At 38.7% G+C, this 21,954-nt stretch overlaps 1 protein-coding gene across 1 annotated transcript; it reads right to left on the bottom strand.

The window, feature by feature from the left end:
• Positions 1 to 367: 367 nt before the first annotated feature.
• Positions 368 to 20,682, bottom strand: syvn1 (synovial apoptosis inhibitor 1, synoviolin). Its single transcript, XM_030145539.1, has 16 exons — positions 20,498 to 20,682; positions 18,737 to 18,888; positions 17,626 to 17,718; positions 15,331 to 15,483; positions 14,298 to 14,346; positions 11,323 to 11,426; positions 10,632 to 10,758; positions 10,442 to 10,541; positions 10,267 to 10,332; positions 8,692 to 8,808; positions 7,528 to 7,688; positions 6,482 to 6,640; positions 5,272 to 5,445; positions 4,648 to 4,831; positions 3,568 to 3,695; positions 368 to 1,195 (listed from the first exon to the last, which is right to left on the bottom strand). The coding sequence occupies exons 2-16, from the start codon at positions 18,866 to 18,868 to the stop codon at positions 1,002 to 1,004; spliced, it is 1,941 nt and encodes a 646-aa protein (XP_030001399.1). The 5' UTR covers positions 18,869 to 18,888; positions 20,498 to 20,682; the 3' UTR covers positions 368 to 1,001.
• Between the last annotated feature and the right edge of the window lie 1,272 nt (positions 20,683 to 21,954).

Below are 21,954 nucleotides of genomic sequence, written 5' to 3'. Positions count from 1 at the left end.
ATGAGCAAAACTATTACCAGAAAGTCTGGAAGATACTATTAAAGAAGAATGGGAGAAGTTGTCGCCCCAATATTTGAGGAACATTTGCGCAAGTTTCAGGAAGAGTGTGAAGGCAGTTATTGAGAAAGGAGGAGGACACATAGAATAAAAACATTTTCTATTATGGACATTTTCTTGTGGCAAATAAATTCTCATGACTTTCAATAAACTAATTGGTCATACACTGTCTTTCAATCCCTGCCTCAAAATATTGTACATTTTGCTTCCCCACCCTGTAGATAACTGTGATAATTTTGGTCACAATAACCGTGATATGAACGTTTCATATCGTTACTTTCCAAAAACAGACAAAATGTGCTGCTGCCACTTCAGTCAAACAGTTTATTCTGCAGTATGTACAGATCATCCTATTAAAACTCTTTATACAGTATGTACACATTCATCTGTATGTTACAACATCTGCAGTGGCAACATCTCCAGAAGAAACTGAAAAATGACAAAGAAAAGAAATCCAGGATCATTGGATCTGACTGATCCGAGTGTAACACAATGGTGCGACCACCTTTATACTGAACAAAGCTGAATTAACCCAAAGACAAAGTGCAAGCAAAGACCTGGACAGTACAACTACCAAACACAAATCAAACCCTGTCTCCCTCACGCTGACTGAATATGTCTGAGATGTGTGTGATCGATCTGCTGAACCCTGGTGGTATGCTTATTGCAGTCGTCATTCTGGAGACAAAAATAAAAGCTGTGAAAACAACAGGAAAAAAAAAAAAAAGGGGCCGTGCTATTGCTGTCTGACACACAAACAGAACCAGAAGCATCTCCCAGCAGCCTGAGTCCAGCTGGACACAGTTGAAAACCTGAGCCTGCACCAGGCCAGAGCCGCAACCAGGAGATGCCCTGAAGAACCAAAGCGATCATCCATCAACACGTGATCTGTCTCCAGAGTTCCTGTTGGTCCAGAGCCACATGTCCGAGTCACGGCGCATCGTTCAGTTATCTGGAGGGGGCGATGACGTCGGCGTCTCCAGCTTCCGGAGGCGGCGGCGCCTCAGCTCGGCGGCGTTGGGTTCCCCGTCCTCCTCCGCTGCTCCGTCATCCAGCTTTTCTTTTCGTTCCGTGTCTGAGGCGGTGGCGGTGGAGTCGCCGGGCTCTGACAGGGCTGTAGCTCCGCCCACCTGCTCAGCTGGAGCACATGACATATTGACAACTTCAGTATCAAATGTTATCTGGACACAAGCGTCAGTCATCAGGTGTTGGAGTATGTCATCACAACACACACAATCCAAGAGCGGGAAGAGTCACTGCCACCAGATTCAGACTGAACCACTTCTGCCGCGTTTCCACTACGTGGTATCGACTCGACTCGACTCGATTCGGCCTTTTTGCGTTTCCATTTTGGAAAAGGACCTGGAATCTGGTACCCAGTACTACTTTTTTGGTATCACCTCCGCTGAGGTTCCAGGACTGGGGACCAGATACTAAAAGGTGACTTGTAAACACTGCAGACCACTGATTGGTCAGAGTCGTCTGTGTGACCCGCCCTTTTAAAAAAAACAGATGCAGAAGTTTCCAGTAAATGTGTCGGTAGGTGAATCCACATGATGACAGTCTGTAAAACTACACCATTCACTCAGGAGATTCAGTCTTTGGTGGCCGACGTAAAAATTCAGCATGAGTTTAATGAGACAACACGCAATGAGCGAGTTTATCAGCGACTCTCTGAGCAGATGACACGGAAGTAACACGCGACATCGCTATGACGACCAGGTACTGTAAAGTCTGTAGTAATGGAAACGGTCTCCAGGAATAGGATCTGGTATCCGAGTAAAGTCGAGCCGAGTTAAGTTGAGCCGGTTCCACGTAGTGGAAATGCAGCATTTGTCATGTTTGTTGTTTGGGATAATTTTCATGTCAATTAATTAAATTAATTAATAAGTTAATTAATTGATCAGGACTGAAAATGGTTAAGGATTCAACTTCTTCAGTGTGCAAAACATATGTATGGAATATTTCAAAGTAGGGATGCACCGATACCACTTTTTTCCAGAACGAGTACAAGTACTTACATTTGAGTACTTGCTGATACAGAGTACCGATACGAGTACTTAATAATCCCATTCCAGTTGTTAGTTCCTTTTGTAAATGTGCTTTATTGTCGTTGTCATTAGTCTGACTGGAACAAAGTGCTGCTACTGACATTTAATGTGTTGGAATGAGCGTTTGTCCGTTAATCCACCAGGGGGCGCTGCTCTGAATTAACCATACTGGACAAATACCACGAAGAAGAGGAAAGTTTTATGAAAAGAAGAAAGTCAGTAATAACAAACATGGAGACGACAGAGGTAACACTAATGTGATACTAATGTTGCAGCGTTTTTTCTGCTAAGGTTTGAAAGCGAAGCTTCAGCAGGAAGAGAAAAGAGAAATGAGCCAGAAGTCAACGTCAGTAGTTTTTTCTGTAAACCGGCCCAGCCCTGGGTAGTTGTCCTAAATGTGTCAGTAGTTTTTCTGGGTAGTTGTCCTAAATGTGTCAGTAGTTTTTCTGGGTAGTTGTCCTAAATATGTCAGTAGTTTTTCTGGGTAGTTGTCCTAAATGTGTCAGTAGTTTTTCTGGGTAGTTGTCCTAAATATGTCAGTAGTTTTTCTGGGTAGTTGTCCTAAATGTGTCAGTAGTTTTTCTGGGTAGTTGTCCTAAATGTGTCAGTAGTTTTTCTGGGTAGTTGTCCTAAATGTGTCAGTAGTTTTTCTGGGTAGTTGTCCTAAATATGTCAGTAGTTTTTCTGGGTAGTTGTCCTAAATGTGTCAGTAGTTTTTCTGGGTAGTTGTCCTAAATATGTCAGTAGTGTCAGTAGTTTTTCTGGGTAGTTGTCCTAAATGTGTCAGTAGTTTTTCTGGGTAGTTGTCCTAAATGTGTCAGTAGTTTTTCTGGGTAGTTGTCCTAAATGTGTCAGTAGTTTTTCTGGGTAGTTGTCCTAAATGTGTCAGTAGTTTTTCTGGGTAGTTGTCCTAAATGTGTCAGTAGTTTTTCTGGGTAGTTGTCCTAAATGTGTCAGTAGTTTTTCTGGGTAGTTGTCCTAAATGTGTCAGTAGTTTTTCTCTAACTCACACAGTGGCTCTTTGAACAGATCCTCTACCTCCTCGGTTCCACTGGTATTCTCCGTCTGGGTACACATCTGCCAACATCTGGAAAATGGATGGAATGTACGCAGAGGACGAACAGAACGCTGCGTCTGTATCGGTCTGTGTCTGGAACGGTACTTCAGCGTTACTTTTATCGCCGTCAGTTATTTGGTTCAGTCTCCACACTCTTCACACTCACACACATTCCTCCTCCTCGTACCTGCTGCACTGAACTGGGAATGTCACACGCTGTAAGTGGTATTGGTGCAGTTGTATCAGATTACTTTTATGAGTATAAGTACACACACTGAGTATCGGAGCCGATGCCCGATACTGGTACCGGATCGATGCATCCCTAATTCAAGGTTGTTTTTTTTTTTGTTTTTTTTTCATCAAATACCACTGACTAAATCTTTTTCTGAGACAGTTCCTTACAGCTGGAGGAGTCCTTGTTCTTCTCCTTGTCCGGGCTGGGAGTGCTGGTGCTGCCTCCAGCTGCAGGGCTCGATGACACAGGGTTCGTCTCACTGGCCTCTCCAGTGGCAGCTTCTGTCCGGGGAGGACTGTATGTGAACAAACACAACAAACCTGAGTACTGGACTAACACAAGGAAACAATGACAGAGAAGGGCAGCTGTGTGGTCATTAATTTCACTCTTGACACTGACGTGTCGAACCACAGGTGTTAAACATGCGTCCCAGGGGCCAAATCTGAACCCGCCAAACGGTCCAGTTCAGCCCGCGGGTGAAAGTGCAAAAATGAACCTGAACAGTCGGGGTTGTCCAAATCCTTTTGGTTCAGGTTCCACATACAGACCAATGTGATCTCCAGTAAAAATAACAACACAATAACCCATAAATAATGACAACAACAAATTTTCTTTGTGAAAAATCCTGTGGAAAAAATTTAAGTGAAAAAAATAACATTATACTGTGAAAATATTTACATTTACAAAACTATTCTTTCACAATAAAATGCAAATAAATACATAAATAAAAACAAAGATGAACTACCAGAAACGTGCAATTTGAACAATATTCTGCCTGTTACTAAATGTTTGGTGCATTTATGGATCCACTGTGATCTGGAGTTGTGTTAATAAGAGATGGAATATTGTAGAACTTGTTCAAATTTTAGTTCCAAACTCAAAAATTTTAATAATATTCTGCCTGTTACCAAATGTTTATGTAACACTGTGTGTAAATGTACATGTATAAATAATAAGTCAAGGCATAATATTGTTAAAATTGTACTGATTTTTTAAATGCAATTTCAGTTTTTTCAGGTTCTTCATATCTTTTTTGTAAAATGTAAATATTTTCATAATGTAATTGGGGTTTTTTTTGTACTAAAACAAAAACAAAAACTCGGATTGGTCATTATTTAAAGGTTATTAAGTCATTATTTTACTGGTCTGGCCCACTTGAGATCAAATTGGGCTAAATATGGAACTGAACCAAAGTGAGTTTGGCAGCCCTGTGCTGACCATTGCTTTGCGGTGTGTGTCTGACTCACGTGAGTGTGGCCACGGTGGTGAGGTAGTGGTGGATGTTGAGCATGGCGGCGTCCAGCAGCGTGTGGATGTTCTGCAGACACTGCAGTCTGGCCTCAAGGCCCCGCCTCCCTTCTGCCTCCAGCTCCCTCAGCTCGTCCTCAGACAGCCGTGACAGAGACGGAGGAGGAGGGGGCATCGACGACACTGGAGGACAGGACAGGACAGGACACGTCAACACCCACTAGTCCATATGAAATGGACAGAAACAGGATGCAGCTTCAGGTTTGAGACTAGTCTGTCATGAGGAGTGGAAATGTAGCTGGAAACACTGGTCATGTGCACAGTTTACTCTGTGGAAGACGGAACGTACAAGTGGAGTTCACCGACTTTACGTGGTTTGAACATGTACAAACCAGCCCCCTCACACGCTGTAGCCTTTTAAAATCATTATTACAAAACTTTTATTAACCATACATAAAACTATAATGATGAGTATGTGCATAATAACATCTGAATACTTATGAAGGACTTAAAAAAACCTTCACTTTCATTAGTGTTTGACTCATTTACACAATATTTATATTATTGTGGACCACCATATGGATATCATCTGTGAAAAAAACGTATCTGAAAACACAGCTTACCAAAAGGTGGAGGTGGAGGCATGGGCAGCCAGGGAGGGGTGGGGAAGGGAGGGGGAGGGAAGGAGAGGGGAAACCCGGGAATTGCTGAGCCTGGAGCAGCAGCAGTAGCGGCGGCGGCGGCAGCTGAAGCTCCAGTAGACGAGTCTGTCGTGGAGGAAGATGGTTGGCTGGTACCTGATGGAAACACACAATGTGACTGTGATGCACCGACACCTGCAGAGACACAACTGAAGCTGAGCTAAGCAGCAGTTTCATCACACATCCGTCACTGTGTGGAAGTGTGTGCTTCATCTACTGTCGACATGATCTGGAAGTTTGCAATGCTACAATGGTACTAGTAAACCGGTCGGTTTCAAACGCACACTGATGCTGCGTCCCAGGCCGTTTTTTGAGCCCGTCAGTCATGACTTCAAACCACGACTCACGACTTTGTAACGTTCCAGGCAAGTCATGCCAAACTGCCTGAGTGCAAGGAATTGTGGGAGCTAGATGTAAACAAACCAGCATGTCGGACCGTATGTTATTTTCATTTACAATCATTTCTATCGCCAAAGGTGCTTGCTCCTTGGTTATTTGAGGGAAACAGGAGGAAAAACAGTGCATAAGGCAAGAAAAGCTGTTCTACCTTTTATGTTATGTCATTTGTATATTTGAATTCATATTTGGTATTAATTTATTCTTGCCCTCATTGGACTGAAAACTAGCTAACGCTAGAGCAGCTGCTGATTATGCAGAACATTTGCAGATAAGTAATGTCAGAGCAATACCTTGTTTTAACTAGAAAAGCACTTGGAGAGTGCAGACCTCCACCAAGGCAGATCAGTACCCCCCGATCACCACCAAAATTTAATAATTTGTTCCTTGTGCCAGTATCAACATTTCCTGAAAATTTCATGAAAATCTGTCCATAACTTTTTCAGTTATGTTGCTAACCTACCAACAAACAAATAAACAAACAAACCCTAGCAAAAACATAACCTCCTTGGCAGAGGTAATAAACAATCTGCATAAACACCACATCCATGGGGGGGCGCCATTGCTACGTGACGTCAGAACTCGGTACTGGGAGTACATCGATCTTGTATGAGTTCACGGGTGGGAAGTCACAGGTTTGACTGACATTCCAGTGCATTTTCACCGGTAGAAGGTTGGAAAAACACGAGTTACGGGTGGACTGGAACGCAGCATGATACCATCCCATCACCCTTACCTGCTGTCTGCGCAGCCTCGGTGGTGCTTGGTGGAGCATCAGCAGCAGCTGGAGCTGCAGTGGCTGCAGCAGGAGCAGGGGGAGGGGGAGGCACAGCAGGGAAAGGACCCCAGAAGGGAAAGAAGCCAGGAGGGAAGCCAGGCAACATGCCGGGAGCCACTGGAGATGATTCAGAGAAGAGAGTTTATGTTCTGTACACGAATGCACACATGGTCACTAGTTATCTAAGAGCTAAAATCTACCTGGAAAATATTACAAACACAAACATACCAAAACACTAGGAGTGAAAGAAAATATCGGCTCTGCAATATATCGTGATATTTCATTTCACAATACTGTATCGGTATTAAAAAGTACTGTATCGATATTTTTAGATATTTATTCTAATTCAGATATTGTGGAGGTTCATTTTTGTTTTTCTTTTTTGTTTATATTTTATTTATTATTATTTAACACTCTTGTATTAAAAAATGTTAGTTCGTTTGTTGGGATTGCACAAAAATAATGTTCTGATGTTAGTTCTGAACTAATAGAATATGAACATTTGAACAGGATCTTAATCTGTAATGTCTGTAAAACAGAATTTAAGTTTTAACAGGAAAATGTTGTGATACAGCATTAGATCCTGTTCTGGTCAAATAAAAATGCGTTTAGTATTTGCCCATATTTCTGGTGTAATTCAATTCTTCAAGGAAATAATCATTTTAAAAAAATAAACAAATTAAAAATTGCCTTTTTAACAGTATCATGATATATCAAATTGTGATCCTAGTATTGTGATTTGTATCTTATCACCAGATTCTCGCCAATACACAGCCCTACTAAACACAACCATTCTGTAAAGAAGAAAGCAAAAACATTAGAGACTAGAGGCATTTGAACTGTTCCAGCTATTCATGGTCTATGAGGGTTCACTATGTGCTACAATGTTCAACCTGAAATATCACATTTAGGTTCTGCAATGTCAAATATTACACAAGGTGCCGAGGCGTGTTTCTGCTCTCAGCTCCGTAGGATTGTTATTGCACCTGCAGAAGCAGACTCACCGTTGGCGGGTGGAGCTGCAGGGGCATTGGCAGGGGGTGCTGGGGCAGGGGGTGGGGCCTGGGCTGGGGCTGGTGTCTGGTTGTTGTTGTTGGAGGCTCGGAGGACGTCCATGCGACAGGTGGGACAGGTCTGCTGCCTCTGGAACCAGGAGCGCAAGCAGCTGCGGACATAAAGCCCACAAGACTTCAAAACTTCAAATACACCAAAGTCTCTGCTTTTACGCAAACTACAGTGTGTCATGATTTTAACAGAACTTGTTCAGCTCTAAAATAAGTCCCATTGCATGCGCTGTGTCCTGTGCTGCAGTACCTTTGATTCCCTTTCCTTTAGATCTTTTAGTTTTACATTACAACATGCTAAGAAAATAAATACATCTTCTTATATATAAAGGAAAGTATATGAGAATATGTATTAGCTTTCTCTTTATAGTATGGTGGGAGGAGAAATAATGTTACAGATTATATATTATCTAACTCAGGGCTGTCAAACTCATTTTAGTTCAGTTCCACATTCACCTGAATTTGATCTGCAGTGGGCTGAACCAGTAAAATAATAACATAATAATCTATAAATAATGTCAACTCCAAACTTTTCTCTGTTTTAGAGCAAAAAAAGTAAATTTACATTACAAAAAGGTTTGCATCTACAAACTATCCTTTCAAAAGATGTGAATAACATGAACAAACTGAAAAAATAAGTGTAATTGTAAGAATATTATGCCTCAGTTTATCATTTACACATGTACATTATAACTTACAGATCACAGTGGATCTACAAACACACCAAACATTTAGTAACAGACAGAATATTGTTAAAATTGTACTTACTTCTCTTAAGATATTTCAGGTTGTTCATATTTGTTCAGGTTATTCACATTTTTTTTTTGCAAAATTATACTTTGCTTTAGTTTAAATAGATGAAAATATTTATATTTACAAAGAGAACAACATGGAATTGTCATTATTTATATGTCATTATGATAGTATTTTACTGGTCCTGCCCACTTGAGATCGAATTGGTCTGAATGTGGAACCTGAACTAAGAGGATCGTTAATATTTTCAGTGTAATTTTTGCATTTCACAAATTCATCCCAAGGGCTGGACTGGACCCTTTGGTGGGCCGGATTTGGCCCCCGGGCCGCATGTTTGACATCTGTGCTCACCTGGAGTGGAAAATGTGATTACATGGCAGTTTCTTGGCACCAGTGACCATTTCCTCTCGGCAGATTATACACACATTGTCAGAGGCCTGCAGATCTTCAGGAGTAGCATCAGGGTATCTGGACAGGCAGAAAGAAAACTTCATCTATGTGGTAACACTTGGGTTTCATGAAGGTTTATGATTCATCTATACCAGGGTTTATGACCATCATCACAATTAGCATATGTGAGGTGAAAGCTCACATGAAACTGTCTGCAGAATCTTTTTTTTTTTTTTTTACAGGACTTGAACTCAGTATCAATGTGTGAATCAAGGTTGTAATAGTTTTGGATTTTTCCTTCTAGTTTAGTTTTATTTAGTTTTGACTTTTTTTTCTCAAATTCAGTTAGTTTTAATTAGTTTTTAGAGCAGGTTTGCTAGTTTTTATTAGTTTTCGTTATTTTCTAAATGCTTAGTTTTAGTTTAGTTTTAGTTTTGTTGTATGTTTTATCTTCTTTGCCGTTGTATTCAAATAAATCCCAGACAGGACTCTGCTGCTTTCTCCCAACTTTAGTCTACATGTTTCCAGGTAGAGTGGGGACGAAAAGCTGACTCTAAACCACAAATGACGACAAGTGACGGACCGTGAAGTGTCATATGGGGCTGCTAGCTAAAATTGCTAGAGCAAAATAAATCTGAGTGAACAGATGTCCTGCCCCCTCAAATGTAAGTTTCTGAAGATAGGGGGAAAAAAATTGCTGCACAACAACAGGAGGCTTAAAGGAATTAGTAAAGCTGCTCTCACTGCTCTAACCTGAGTGCATGACCTTGTGTAAGTGTGGCCTTGAGCATCCTTAGGTGTTTACCTTTGAACATTTATACTGTATGGATGAAATGCCAGTCTTAGAACTTGAAATTTCAGGATGTTATGACTTTTATTATATTATGAAGTCAACTTAATTGAGCATCATGTTCCAGTTGTATTACAATGTTTTGTTTTTAATGTGCTTTTATTTTAATGTGTAAACACTACTGAGAAGTGTGGAAGTCTTTGTGGAAGCCTGATATTTTTACTGATTGAAGTCTTTCTGGTAAAAGTAATTTTTTAGAGTTTTAAGTTTTAAGATTTAAGTCAGTTAGCTTTTTCACTTAACTTACATGACAAAGCTGAACCCCCAATAAAATGTTGGAAAATTAAGCAATTCTTGTGTATATCAGTCAACACTACTGATATGATACATGGGCCTGTTACACCAGGATAGGCCCCATCACCCCAGGACCCTCTTGAGGATTTAGTGGTTCAGAGAATGAATGAATGGATGAATAAATTACCAGCCAAACTGAAAGATTTTAAAAATCTAGCATAAACATCTGTTTAACATGAACTGTATTAATCACTGAAAGGAAGAAAAAGATGAAAGAAAAAGAAACAAAACACCTTGTATCTGTATGTATGGTCTGTTACCATCCAGTGAAAAATGAATAGGCTAAATCCTGTATAGAAATCCACAGAAGTCGATTTATTCAAGTCAGTGGCTACTACATGTGTGACAGAAGAGGTACTAATTCCCAATCGGGAAGTAATAACAATACTCACAGTGTATTCATGTTGCGGATGGCCCTTCGAGACATGATAGCATCTGTTACAGCTTTCTTGAACTGCCTGAGAGGAAAAGTAAAACCACATATTCATTTCAAATGTCCAGTAGTTGTCAAGTACTGAAGCATGGCTCAAAAAACATCAGCAAGATTCAGATCTGCGAAGGAATCACCTCATAGCCAGATACATGGGTCGAATGGCGAACAGGGGGAAGGTGTGGACTTTTATCATGATGGTCATGAAGGCAATGTAGAGGAGCACTTTAATGAAACCTGAAAGACAGAGTGCCACCTTTTCACACTCTACCGCACACATACAATGACTGCTGCTCAAACATTTTGACGCTGGATCAACTGCCGTACCAGTGAAGAGCTCAGTGTAGAGCATGTAGACGGCCTTATTGTCCCAGGGGTTTTCACTCTGCAGGTCAACTGTGTGCAGAACGTACTTGATGAAGGTAGTCAGCACCATAGTCAGCAGGATGGCATACTGAAGAACAAAGAGATCGCATGCAGTTTACAGAAGATAAAGAGCGAGATATGAATCTATATTGTGCAATGACATAAAAAGGACGTTAAATTAAAAAAATGAAGTGCTATTGTTTATTTCATTGTGTCACATGTCACACCTGTGTGAAGGAGAGTGAACATGACACATTATGGTCAATATTTATTTTACTTGTTGAAAAGCGTTTTACTTTTTGACATTTCATAGATATTCATATTGCAATTGAAAATGTACACAAAAGGTTCTACATAAAATGAATAAGACACAAATAGGAATAAGTGTTTCATGTGGTTATTTCATGTTTATTATTCAATGAAAACATATTGCATTATGATATCTTTAATTAACTGGATATAAAATGAGTGATACCAGAATATGAGACCTGACCGTGACCAGGAATGTAAAAATAGTAAAATGTATTTTCTGACCAAATTCTGACAAGAAAAATGTTCACTAATATGAATATGTACCAAGACAGTTGGACAGATTGTGTCTTTTGAAGAGGACTGTGGGATTAGAATAATTAAAGAGACAAATGACACACACCTCAAATCCAAAAACAAGCTGGACTGATGCTCCTCGGGTAATGATGCTGTTGCAGGCGTGGTTGACAAAGAGGAAGTCCAAGATCCCCAGCAGAGCCATGAGAGCTGGATGGAAACAATGGCAAAAACAAGATTTCCTGGAGAGTGAACTACAACAGTCAGTTCAGAGGTTATCGGTAGAAGAAAACAGTCCCACTTATCGACAGTTCAAGTGCATCAACTTGTGTGAAATAAAACCTCTATTGAGGTAATTCCTGGCAATATGACAGAAAGAAAAAATACTGGAAGTCGAAGTTCAGATCAAAAAGTCAGAATGAGACCAGTAGCATCTATAATCTGTTCAACACCTTTCTGAAAAATCAGACCAACTAATGCCACGTTTCCACTACGTAGTATCGGCTCGACTCGACTCGGCCTTTTTGCGTTTCCATTACAAAAAGGACCTGGAATCTGGTACCCGGTGCTAGTTTTTTGGCATCACCTGCACCGAGGTTCCAGGACTGTGGACCAGATACTAAAAGGTGACGTGTACACACTGCAGACCACTGATTGGTCAGAGTCGTCTCTGTGACCTGCCGTTTTGCAAAAAACAGATGCAGAAGTTGATAGTAAATATAGCGGTAGGTTAATCCACATGTTAACAGCCTGTAAAACTACACCATGGTTTGTCGAGGAGGTTCAGACGTAAAGATTCAGCATGAGCTTGACGAGACAACACGCAATGAGTGAGTTTATCTACAACTCTTTGAGCAGACGACACAGAAGTAACGCGCCGCATCGCTATGACGTCCAGGTACTGTAAAGTCGGTAGTATTCTGTAATGGAAAAGGTCTCCAGAAATAGGACCTGATACCAGAGTCGAGTCGAGTCGAGTCGGTTCCGGAGATTCATTTTTGTTTTTCTTTTTTGTTCATCACACTCTTTTATTTCTATATTCACATGGGTATTTTGTTCTGTTGTTTGTATATTACAAAAGTAGTATTGTGATATTGCAGATCATACATGTAGTTTTTTTTAAATTGATGATGTTTATTTCAAGCATCCTAAAAGCACTTCTTACTGTCTGAAAGAGGCAAATGTTAGTTTTTTTATTGGGAATGCACAAAAATAATGTTCTGATGTTGGATGATTCAGGGACTGAACACAATGCATTCTTTTCACAATAGAATACAAACATTTAAGCAGGATCTTAAAACTGTAATGTCTGTGAAACATTATATATTTATTTGTGTGATTTTTGTACTGGTAAACCTGCCTGTTAAAACTGTATTTATCCATATGCTACACTAAAACTTTTTCCAGGAAGTAATCTTTTAAAACAAATAAACAAAACAAAAAATATCACCTTGTTAACAGTATTGTGATATATTGCGATATATCGTATCGTGATCCTAGTATTGTGATTTATATCGTATCGCCAAATTCTTGCCAAAACACAGCCCTACATATAACAAGTCGTTCTTTGACCAGGTTTGACTCAAACCTTCATGTTTGTCTAAAAACATCATTTCAAGAAGGCTTCCTCAAAAAGATAGTCAAGTAACATGCACAGTTTAGTGTGAAATACCTCGGCAGACTGCATCTCCTCCTTCATACGATACACATCCCAAAGTGGACGTTAAAATACATGTTTTAAAAAGTTTTGACATGAGAAAAGCTATAAGTTTGGTCATGTGGAAATGTTGCATCAAAACTAACTAGTTCCCCTCTATTTGCAAAGGAATCACGCCACTATCCCTGGTTTAGCACAGATCAAGACAACTGTGACTGGTTTAAAGGAATTCAGAATTCATCCAGTCAGACCCTTCTCCAACTGTGGAGGTAGGGCTGGCCAATCTGGCCAAAAGATCACGATGACATGACAATCTTTTGAGGTAGAATCATCATCTATGATCTGGATCACAATTTTTTTTAAACAAATGCAGTTGAGTTGCAACCAAATTTAACATGCCGCCCTCTAGTTTTCTCTCGGTTCTGGAGGCTTGGACTGTGTGAGTTGTCGTGATCTGAATAGTAAGGTTATAATAGTTTTAGATTTTCCATAATAGTTTGGTTTTATTTAGTTTTGACTTTTTTTCTGTAATTCAGTTAGTTTTAATTAGTTTTTAGGGCAGGTTTGCTAGTTTTTATGAGTTTTCATTATTTTCTAAATATTGTGAACACACAATACAGTTTCAGTTAGTTATCCTTTTTTTAAAATTTAATTACAGTTTTTATTTATTTCAGTTAACGAAAATGTTTTTACAATTTCAGTTTTCGTCATTTCGTTAGTTTTCGTTATGATGATAACCTTGCTGAATAGAGACTCTCATTTCTGGATCCACAGTATTACAATTTTTTGACAATATCAACATTTAAATATGACTTCGACAGTGTGGAAGACTTTGTCCAGCCTGCTTTGTATAGTGAATCACTAACGGTTGCATAACTCTAAAGCATCTGTGTAAATCAGACACACTGTACATCAGAGTTCAGAGGCCAGACCTGTAGATGACAGAGGTTAGTCAAACACTCTCTGTAAAATCACATAATGACGCTAATATAAGGAAGGCTTTAAAAATGTTAGCAGAGAGGGAAAGCGTTACTATCGTTTCTAATGACATGATCTGAATGATTCCTCTGAAAAACAGATCATATGCCACCTCTGTGTGAGGGTAGGTCTGGCTCTGTTACAGAAGTTTCAATCAAGCTGTTGGACACTGCTGCAACATCTTACAACACCTGTGTCTCATGAACGTTTGGACTGAAATATTCTAATTTCAATCATTTACACTAATGTTTCCTGTTTCCTGGTTTTCATGTGTAACTGTGCTGCACCTGGCCCCTCATGCAAAAACAATGATTTGTATACAGATTTTTTTAGCCAAAGGACGTGTTTCAAAAGAACAATCAATGAAATAGAAACAGAAAGAGAGGGCGGAGGAACTGAAATATAGAAAATTAATGTGGAAACAATAAATGCCTTCTGATACTTACATAGTACTCTTAAGTGAAACACCCAAGATATGTTAGGACTCCGTTCCATCTAACACAAACAGATACAAACACAAACATAGATGTTAACATGGCAGTGTCTTAACCTCCTGACACCCAGTAAGTAAACATTTTTACCATTTTACATTAAATAATTTCCTTAATTGGAAACAGCATGATGCAACAGTTTTTCCAGATACAGTTTTTTTAATATAATGTCCTTTTCAGTGGACATTATGTATTTTTTTTATTTTAACCCTTTCGTGCATACTGGTCACTAAGTAGACAGTCATTCTCCAGTTGTTCTCTTATATATTTACAGGTTTTGTTGTTTTAGTTGCATATCTGCCAACACAGTGGACACTTATGCATCATCTCATACACTGCAAAAAGTTACTGTAACTCTGCTGTTCTTAATAAACCTGATCTGCAGTAACATGTTTGAGTATAAATCAACTGCTAGTTGTTATTAGACTATAATTAACAGTTTTCTTAAATTTTTTTTGCATGTTATCTCCATGAAGTGAGTAATAACTAGTATTAGAGTACACTAAAATGTGAGAAAACATCAGATTAGCAGCATGAAAAATGTTTTTATTTCATAGTTTTCACACAGTGTATCACTTTCTGATATTGTGTTTTAAGTACATGTTTCTTTGCCTCAGAAATTAAATGCATGGTGTCCAGTTGAGTGGACATTTTTATAAGGCCATAAAAAGTAGGTTAATTAAAAAATTGTCAATCACATTGTTTTTTTTATGCCTAAAGAGGAATAAAACATTGAGGAAAAAAATCTTGACTAAGGTTTTGATAATTCATGCATCAAAGGGTTAAAGTAAAGCTGTGAAACTCTTGTCTACTACAGAGAACAAAAATGCATTGCTGGGTCTCAGGAAGTTATTGTCATTAGGTTTTGATTTACAGAGTTATGGAACACTGCTGCTGTAGTCTCTATCTTTTTACGTCTCATTTTTTCTTTCCCTTTTTAAAATTACTGAAGGTGTGCTGAGCAGGGTGAGGCAGTGTCTTCACTTACAAAGTCCACCCGGTCCTCTGCCAGCCAGTGGAAGCACTTAAGGAAGAGTAGGAGGGTGAAGAGGGCCACAAAGCGAGGGGAGAAGTCATCCCTGAACACGGTGAATGCCAGGCACGTCTCGGTCACCGCATACCACGAGCGCTCGATCAGGTGCTGATGGCAGAAAGAAAGAGTATGAGAATGCCCAGAAACAAACAAAAAACCTGACAAAAACATCACCATTTAAAGAGTAATGTTAAAGAGATCATGGTTAGGGATGCAGTGGAATACTGCACTAACATGCAGTGCTATGAAAAAGTATTTATCCCTTCCTCCTGATTTCTAACAATTTTGCATATTTGTCCCACTTCAAATGTTTCAGGTCAGGGCCGTCAAACTCACTTTAGTTCAGTTCCACATTCAGCCCAATTTGATCTCAAGTGGGCCAGACCAGTAAAATAATAACAGTGAAAAAAGTAAACTTATATTACGATCAGTTTTCCAACCACAAAGTTTTCTTAAAAATCTGAATAACACAAACAACTTGAATTGTCTTAAGAAAAACAAGTGCAATTTTAACAATATTCTGCCTCGGTTTATCAGTTTATCATTTACACATATGCATTACAATCGCACACAACATTTAGTAACAGGCAGAATATTGGTAAAACTGCATTTACTTTTCTTAAGACATTTCTGTTTGTTCATATTTGTTCAGGAAGAAGTAAATGCCCCCCAGTGTTACATCATAAATTAACTGTCATTAACCATATATTTTTGGAAAACTGAGTTCAATGTCACTCGCCACATCCAGGCTTGATTACTGCCAGACCAGTGGAATCAAGAAATAACTTAAACAGAGCATGTCTGACAAAGTGAATTAGGCCAAAAGCTCTCAAAAAGCAACACATCACACTGTAACCTAAAGAAATTCAAGAACAAAAGAGAAACAAAGTCAGCAAAGTTGGCATCTATCTGTCTACAAAGAATTCCAAAGCCTTTCTAAGGCTGTGGAACCAGGGTGAAAGCCATAATCCTCAAATGGAGAAAACTTGAACCAGCGGTGAACCTTCCTAGGGGTGGCCAGATGACCAACCTGACTCCAAGAGCACATCGACAAGTTATCTAAGAAGTCACTAAAGAACCTCGGACAACATTTAAAGACCTGCAGGCCTCACTTGCCTTAGTTAAGTTCAGTGTCCAGGACTGAACAATAAGATAGAGACAAAAGGGCAAAGATAGCATCCATGGGAGTGGTCAAAGGTCAAAACCACTGATGAGCAAAAAGCGCACAAAGGCTTGTCTCATATTTAACCAAAAACAGTAAATCAGCCCCAGACCATCACGTACCACATGTGATGGTCTGGGGCTGATTTGCTGTTTCAGGACCTGGATGAGTCGTAAATGATGGAACCATGAATTCCGCTCTCCACCAGAAAATCCTGAATGTCTGGTCCTCATTTCATGACGTTAAGATCCAGTGGTTCTGCAGTAGGACAACGATTCGAAACACACCACCAAGTCCACTTCTTCAAAAAAACAAACTGAAAGTTTTGCAGTGGCCTGGTCAAAGTCCAGACTAAAATCTGATTGAGATTCTGTGGCCTGACCTTAAACAGGCCATTCACGCTCAAAAGGCCTCCAATGTGGCTGAAGGCAAACAATTCTGTAAAGACGAGTGGGCCCAGATACCTCCACGGCCATGTACAAGATTCAGTGACACACTGAACTCCTCTCTGCTCCTCCTTCTCTGACCTCCTCGACTCCTCTTCCTCTCTGACCTCCTCTCTGCTCCTTCTCTCTGCTCCTCCTCCTCTCTGACCTCCTCTCTGCTCCTCCTCTCTCCTAAACTTCTCTTCTATTTACGCACCAGGAAATCCTTGTGACTGACTCTCCTGTTCTCCTTCTTCTCTCTTGCCTTCATCGTCATCACTCACTTATCCATATTGTTGTGATTGTGTTTATTGTATAGTTCTATAGATGGCAGAGGTTTCTATTATTTGTACTAACAGTTGCAGTAGTAGTATATCCACTTGTAGTAGTAGTATTAATAGTTATAGACATTTGTTGTAGCTATTGGTAATTATACAAACACCAACTGTTCTACTGTTTTCCACGATAAATCATGTTTTTTTTTATCAAAATCCTTCAGTTTTCATTTCTTTAAGGGTCAGTACAACAGATGTCACTGTGCATTACTTAAGTTGATGATTATCGTTCTGTGAAAATGTCAGACCATTGCAACCCCCATCATGAATTAAAAGTTTGATTCAATGTGACCTCTCAAGAGTTATAAAACATGTAAAACCACTTTACCTCCATTTCTGCAGCTCTTAGCTGTCCAAAAAAGACCTTCCTCATGAACTTTCCCAGCAGAAACACCAGCACAAAGGCCTGAATGTACAACACCTGAAAACAGATGTAGACAGTTTAAAAAAAAAAAAAAACTCTTCAATTACTGTCATACTGTATGAAAACTGGCATGAAGCTCCTTAAAAATTAAATATTACAATAGGTACAGAACTAACCTATTTTACGGTTTCCACAATCTTTTTCACTCTTCTCAAAACCATGTCCTCCTTTTTAAAGCACTTAACATATTCATCATATCAGTACAGTAGATGAACTAAACTGTGTATAGTTTTGCATTACTTTGGAACAAACTGCATAAACTCAGATATTCAGATCCTGTGCTCAAAACACTTCATTTTCAGTTTTGAACACAACCTTCAGATCACTCTAAATGGAAATGTGATGCACTCTGAAATACAAATGAAACAACACGGTTGAAATAAGACAAACTATGTTGATATTAGTAGAAACAATGTTCATTCAGGTGGTTTATGTGCAACCTCATGGCCATCATGACAAAACTTCTATCATATTTGCATTAAAATTAACATATATAGTGGCAAATTATAGCTGCACTTGTAGATATTTTTCTAAAATATCTGCTGTAAATGTAAGTCAAGAGCTTTAACTCAAGAATACAACTATTACTATCACCACACTCATGCAAAACACATGTAACCATTTGCTCTTACTATCATGAAGAAATGTGTTGTTTCATTCACCACCAGTCTGTGCACCAGTGTTTGACTACAGTACACCGCAGAACATTTATCACAGAGCTGTCATGAAGTATAGAGGAGAATGTTAACTATACTGTGATTATGTGGCATAACAACATACAGCTCACGGTTGAGAGGAGTCCCTTTATTCTTTTACTAAACTCTACAAATGAATCAGATGACACAGAAACAAATTATATATGTAATGTGCAAAACCTGAGGCTGTTTGTCTTTTAAGTGACAGTATTCTATAGTTAAGGTGGCATCAATCACTTAGAGCTGAAGTACTTGATGTTTGCAATATATTCTGTCTCAAATGTTAATCGATGTGTTCAGTTGTGTTTTACTGAACATACCGCCATGCTCGGGCTGCTCTTGGTGAGGTAGACCACAGTTGGATAAAACTGGTGTTTGAGGAAGTAAGCATGTGCCACCACAGCACCAGTCAGTGCTAGACTGGTGGCAGTCACCAAGGCTGCTCGCACCATTCTGGACTCGGCAACAGATACTGTGGAGAGGAAAGAGACCAGAGAGAAGGCTGAATGTGAAAGGTCATTGAGTGGAACACAACGAACATACAGGGTAGCACACTGCTGCAAATATTTGAGAAAAATCTTGCTACTGTGTCCATCAAACTGCACTTAAAGAAAAAAAATCGACTATTACGGTAACATTTGTTTAATCTTTCTGGAACAAATTCCCAGAAAACCTCATATCAGCTGAAACACTCAGTTTATTTAAATCCATGTTAAAGACCCACCTGTTCTCAGATGCATTTGAACAGAGTTTATATTCTTCTAAGCTTAAAGTTTTTATCTGTTTCATCTGTTTTATCGATTTATCTGATTTTGTTTTGTTTGTTTTTCTCATGCCTATACTTTTTATTGCTTGTGCTGTAATGCTTTTAATGTTTTATGTAAAGCACTTTGAATTGTCTTGTACATGAAATGTGCTCTAAATATAAACCTGCCTTGCCGTGCCTTTCAGTCCCTAAACTGAAATCTAGCGGTAGAAATACCTTTTATCTAAGGTGGTTCATTCGTGCATCATGTACCATATGTCAAAGCAGACAATGCTGATGTAACCCCCACCTACACATGCAGAAATCTCATTTAAGGGTCAAGTAATCTGCCCAAAATAAGATGACAGTATGGTTACAGCTCAAAACACAGACTCCTTCTTTTCAAATATATGACAAAGTGGAAATTGAATTAAACTCTAAATGTTCTGAGATGTGAACTTTTCATGGCTAACAAACACAACACCTGGAACGGTTCAGTTAGTGCGAACAAACACAGAGCTGATGATGTGCCAAATCAATGTAGACTGAAGCAGGCCTTTTATCATTACTTTACTGACCCTTTATAAATAATAGTAAGATAAGCAACTCTAAAAAGAGTGATCAGCGGTACAGACATGAGTGTTATGTAAATGCATTTTAAATGAAAAAGCGATGGAGGGATACAACTTATTCAGAATTACATGAACAACGGTGTACAATCTAAATGCAATTTCATTAACACAACTTGCAGATCACTGCCTGCACTGTTTTTACCCAGCTCCGATAAAGAGCTGTACATTATGATCATAAAATAGTTGCCTGCAAACCTGTGTTGATTTTGTTCTGCATAAAACTTAACAGCAGTTTGGCAAAAAAAAAAAACCCAAAACAAAAACACTATTCTCACGACTAATTCATCGCTACCTTCCAAGCAAAATTTGTTAGAGTATTTATTAACTATATAAAACCATAGTGTACCTATACTGGGGAGCTGAATAACAGCTTGTAAACATTTATCAAAAGCTACTAGTTAGCTAACTTACCTCGATATCCTTAAAGCTAAGATGGTAAAAATTAGTTAAAAAGCTTAGTCTCGGAAATTCGAGTAACTTGTTACCCACCGAAGTAACTAATATACTGTTCAAACTATACGCTAGTTATATACAATACATTTACTGAAAGTATATTTTTTAAAGTACCATTACTTTACACTGGACACAACCTACTCAACTGTCAAAGACAGGTAGCTAATTGCTGTTCGCTAGCTAGCTTTAGCTGAGGTTAGCCCGCCGTTGCCATCCCAGCAGTCGGTCCTGTGCAGCTGCACTGGACTCACCGACACGATGTCTGCGGAAGAGTTGCTCCTCGGGTAATTTGACGAATGTTTTCTTGGCTGCTGAAGTACCTATATTCTTAGAAGTTATTCCATTTTGTTGGTTTCGCGGCGCACACTCTTTATATTTTCTCCTCGCCCCTGACAGTCTGGCTACGTGTTTATCTTTGGCTTGCTCCTCAGAGCCACGTCACTTCCGGCTCTTACGGTAAATTCACGCACCAACTATTTCACAGCCGTGTGTCTGATATTATTGAATATTTGCGAGTGCAGCAGAGGGATAAGACCGTCACTTTATCTTTGACGTTTTCAGGGACGCCAACATGTAATACTAATACGAAAATAATTGATTTTATTACATTCTCAGACGTTCGTTTATCCACATTTTGGAGCTTTACGGTAAAATTCGACGTGGACCAATAGGAAGTCAGCAGGTTGGCTCTGCTGTCTGCACTGAAGGGCAGACATATGGAAGGAAGTCTGTCATCAGATTTTCACTTCTAAAAGATATTGAATTTCTAGCACTGAATTTTTTTTGCACTGAAATTAAGTATCTGAATTCTTTTTTTTTTGCACTGAAGTATCTGAATTCTTTTGCACGGAAATTAAGAATCTGAATTTTTTTTTTTTTTGCACTGAAATTATCTGAATTTTTTTTTGCACAGAAATTAAGTATCTGAATTTTTTTGCACTGAAATTATCTGAATTTTTTTTTTTTACACTGAAATTAAGTATCTGAAATTTTTTTGCACTGAAATTAAGAATTTGATTTTTTTTTTTGCACTGAAATTAAGTATCTGATTTTTTTTTGCACTGAAATTAAGTATCTGAATTTTTTTTTGCACTGAAATTAAGTATCTGAATTTTTTTTTTGCACTGAAATTAAGAATCTGATTTTTTTTTGCACTGAAATTAAGTATCTGATTTTTTTTTTTTTGCACTGAAATTAAGTATCTGAATTTTTTTTGTCTCTGATGTCTATGTTCATCAATTTAGAATTAAAAAAATTCAGATACAAAAAATTCAGATCACACATCCATCCACACATCTTCCTGCATCGGTGTCCCAACATAACTTGATTGGCTGGCTGTCGGTTCGACTTGAGAATGAATCATTGCTTATCCTTGGTGTCCCGGATGTGTCGTCTGAATTTCTTGCATCTGAATTTTTTTTTTTTTTTTAATTTATGAACATAGTTGAATTCAGAGACAAAAAATTCAGATACTTCATTTCAGTGCAAAAAAAATTCAGAGCAAGAAATTCAATGGCTTTTATAATTCAAAAACCTGATGACAGATTTACTTCCATGCGTATACTTCAAGGCAAATGTATTAGTTCATTAGGATTTGAGAATCAGTTAGATTATACATAATCTGTAACATTATTTCTCCTCCCACAATATAAAGAGAAAGCGAAAATATATTCTCATACACTTTCCTTAATATTTAAAAAGATGTATT

The sequence above is a fragment of the Sphaeramia orbicularis genome, chromosome 10, assembly GCF_902148855.1.
Source record: "Sphaeramia orbicularis chromosome 10, fSphaOr1.1, whole genome shotgun sequence".
In the NCBI taxonomy this organism is placed as follows: Eukaryota; Metazoa; Chordata; class Actinopteri; order Kurtiformes; family Apogonidae; genus Sphaeramia; species Sphaeramia orbicularis.
This window is presented reverse-complemented; position numbering and strand designations above follow the sequence as displayed.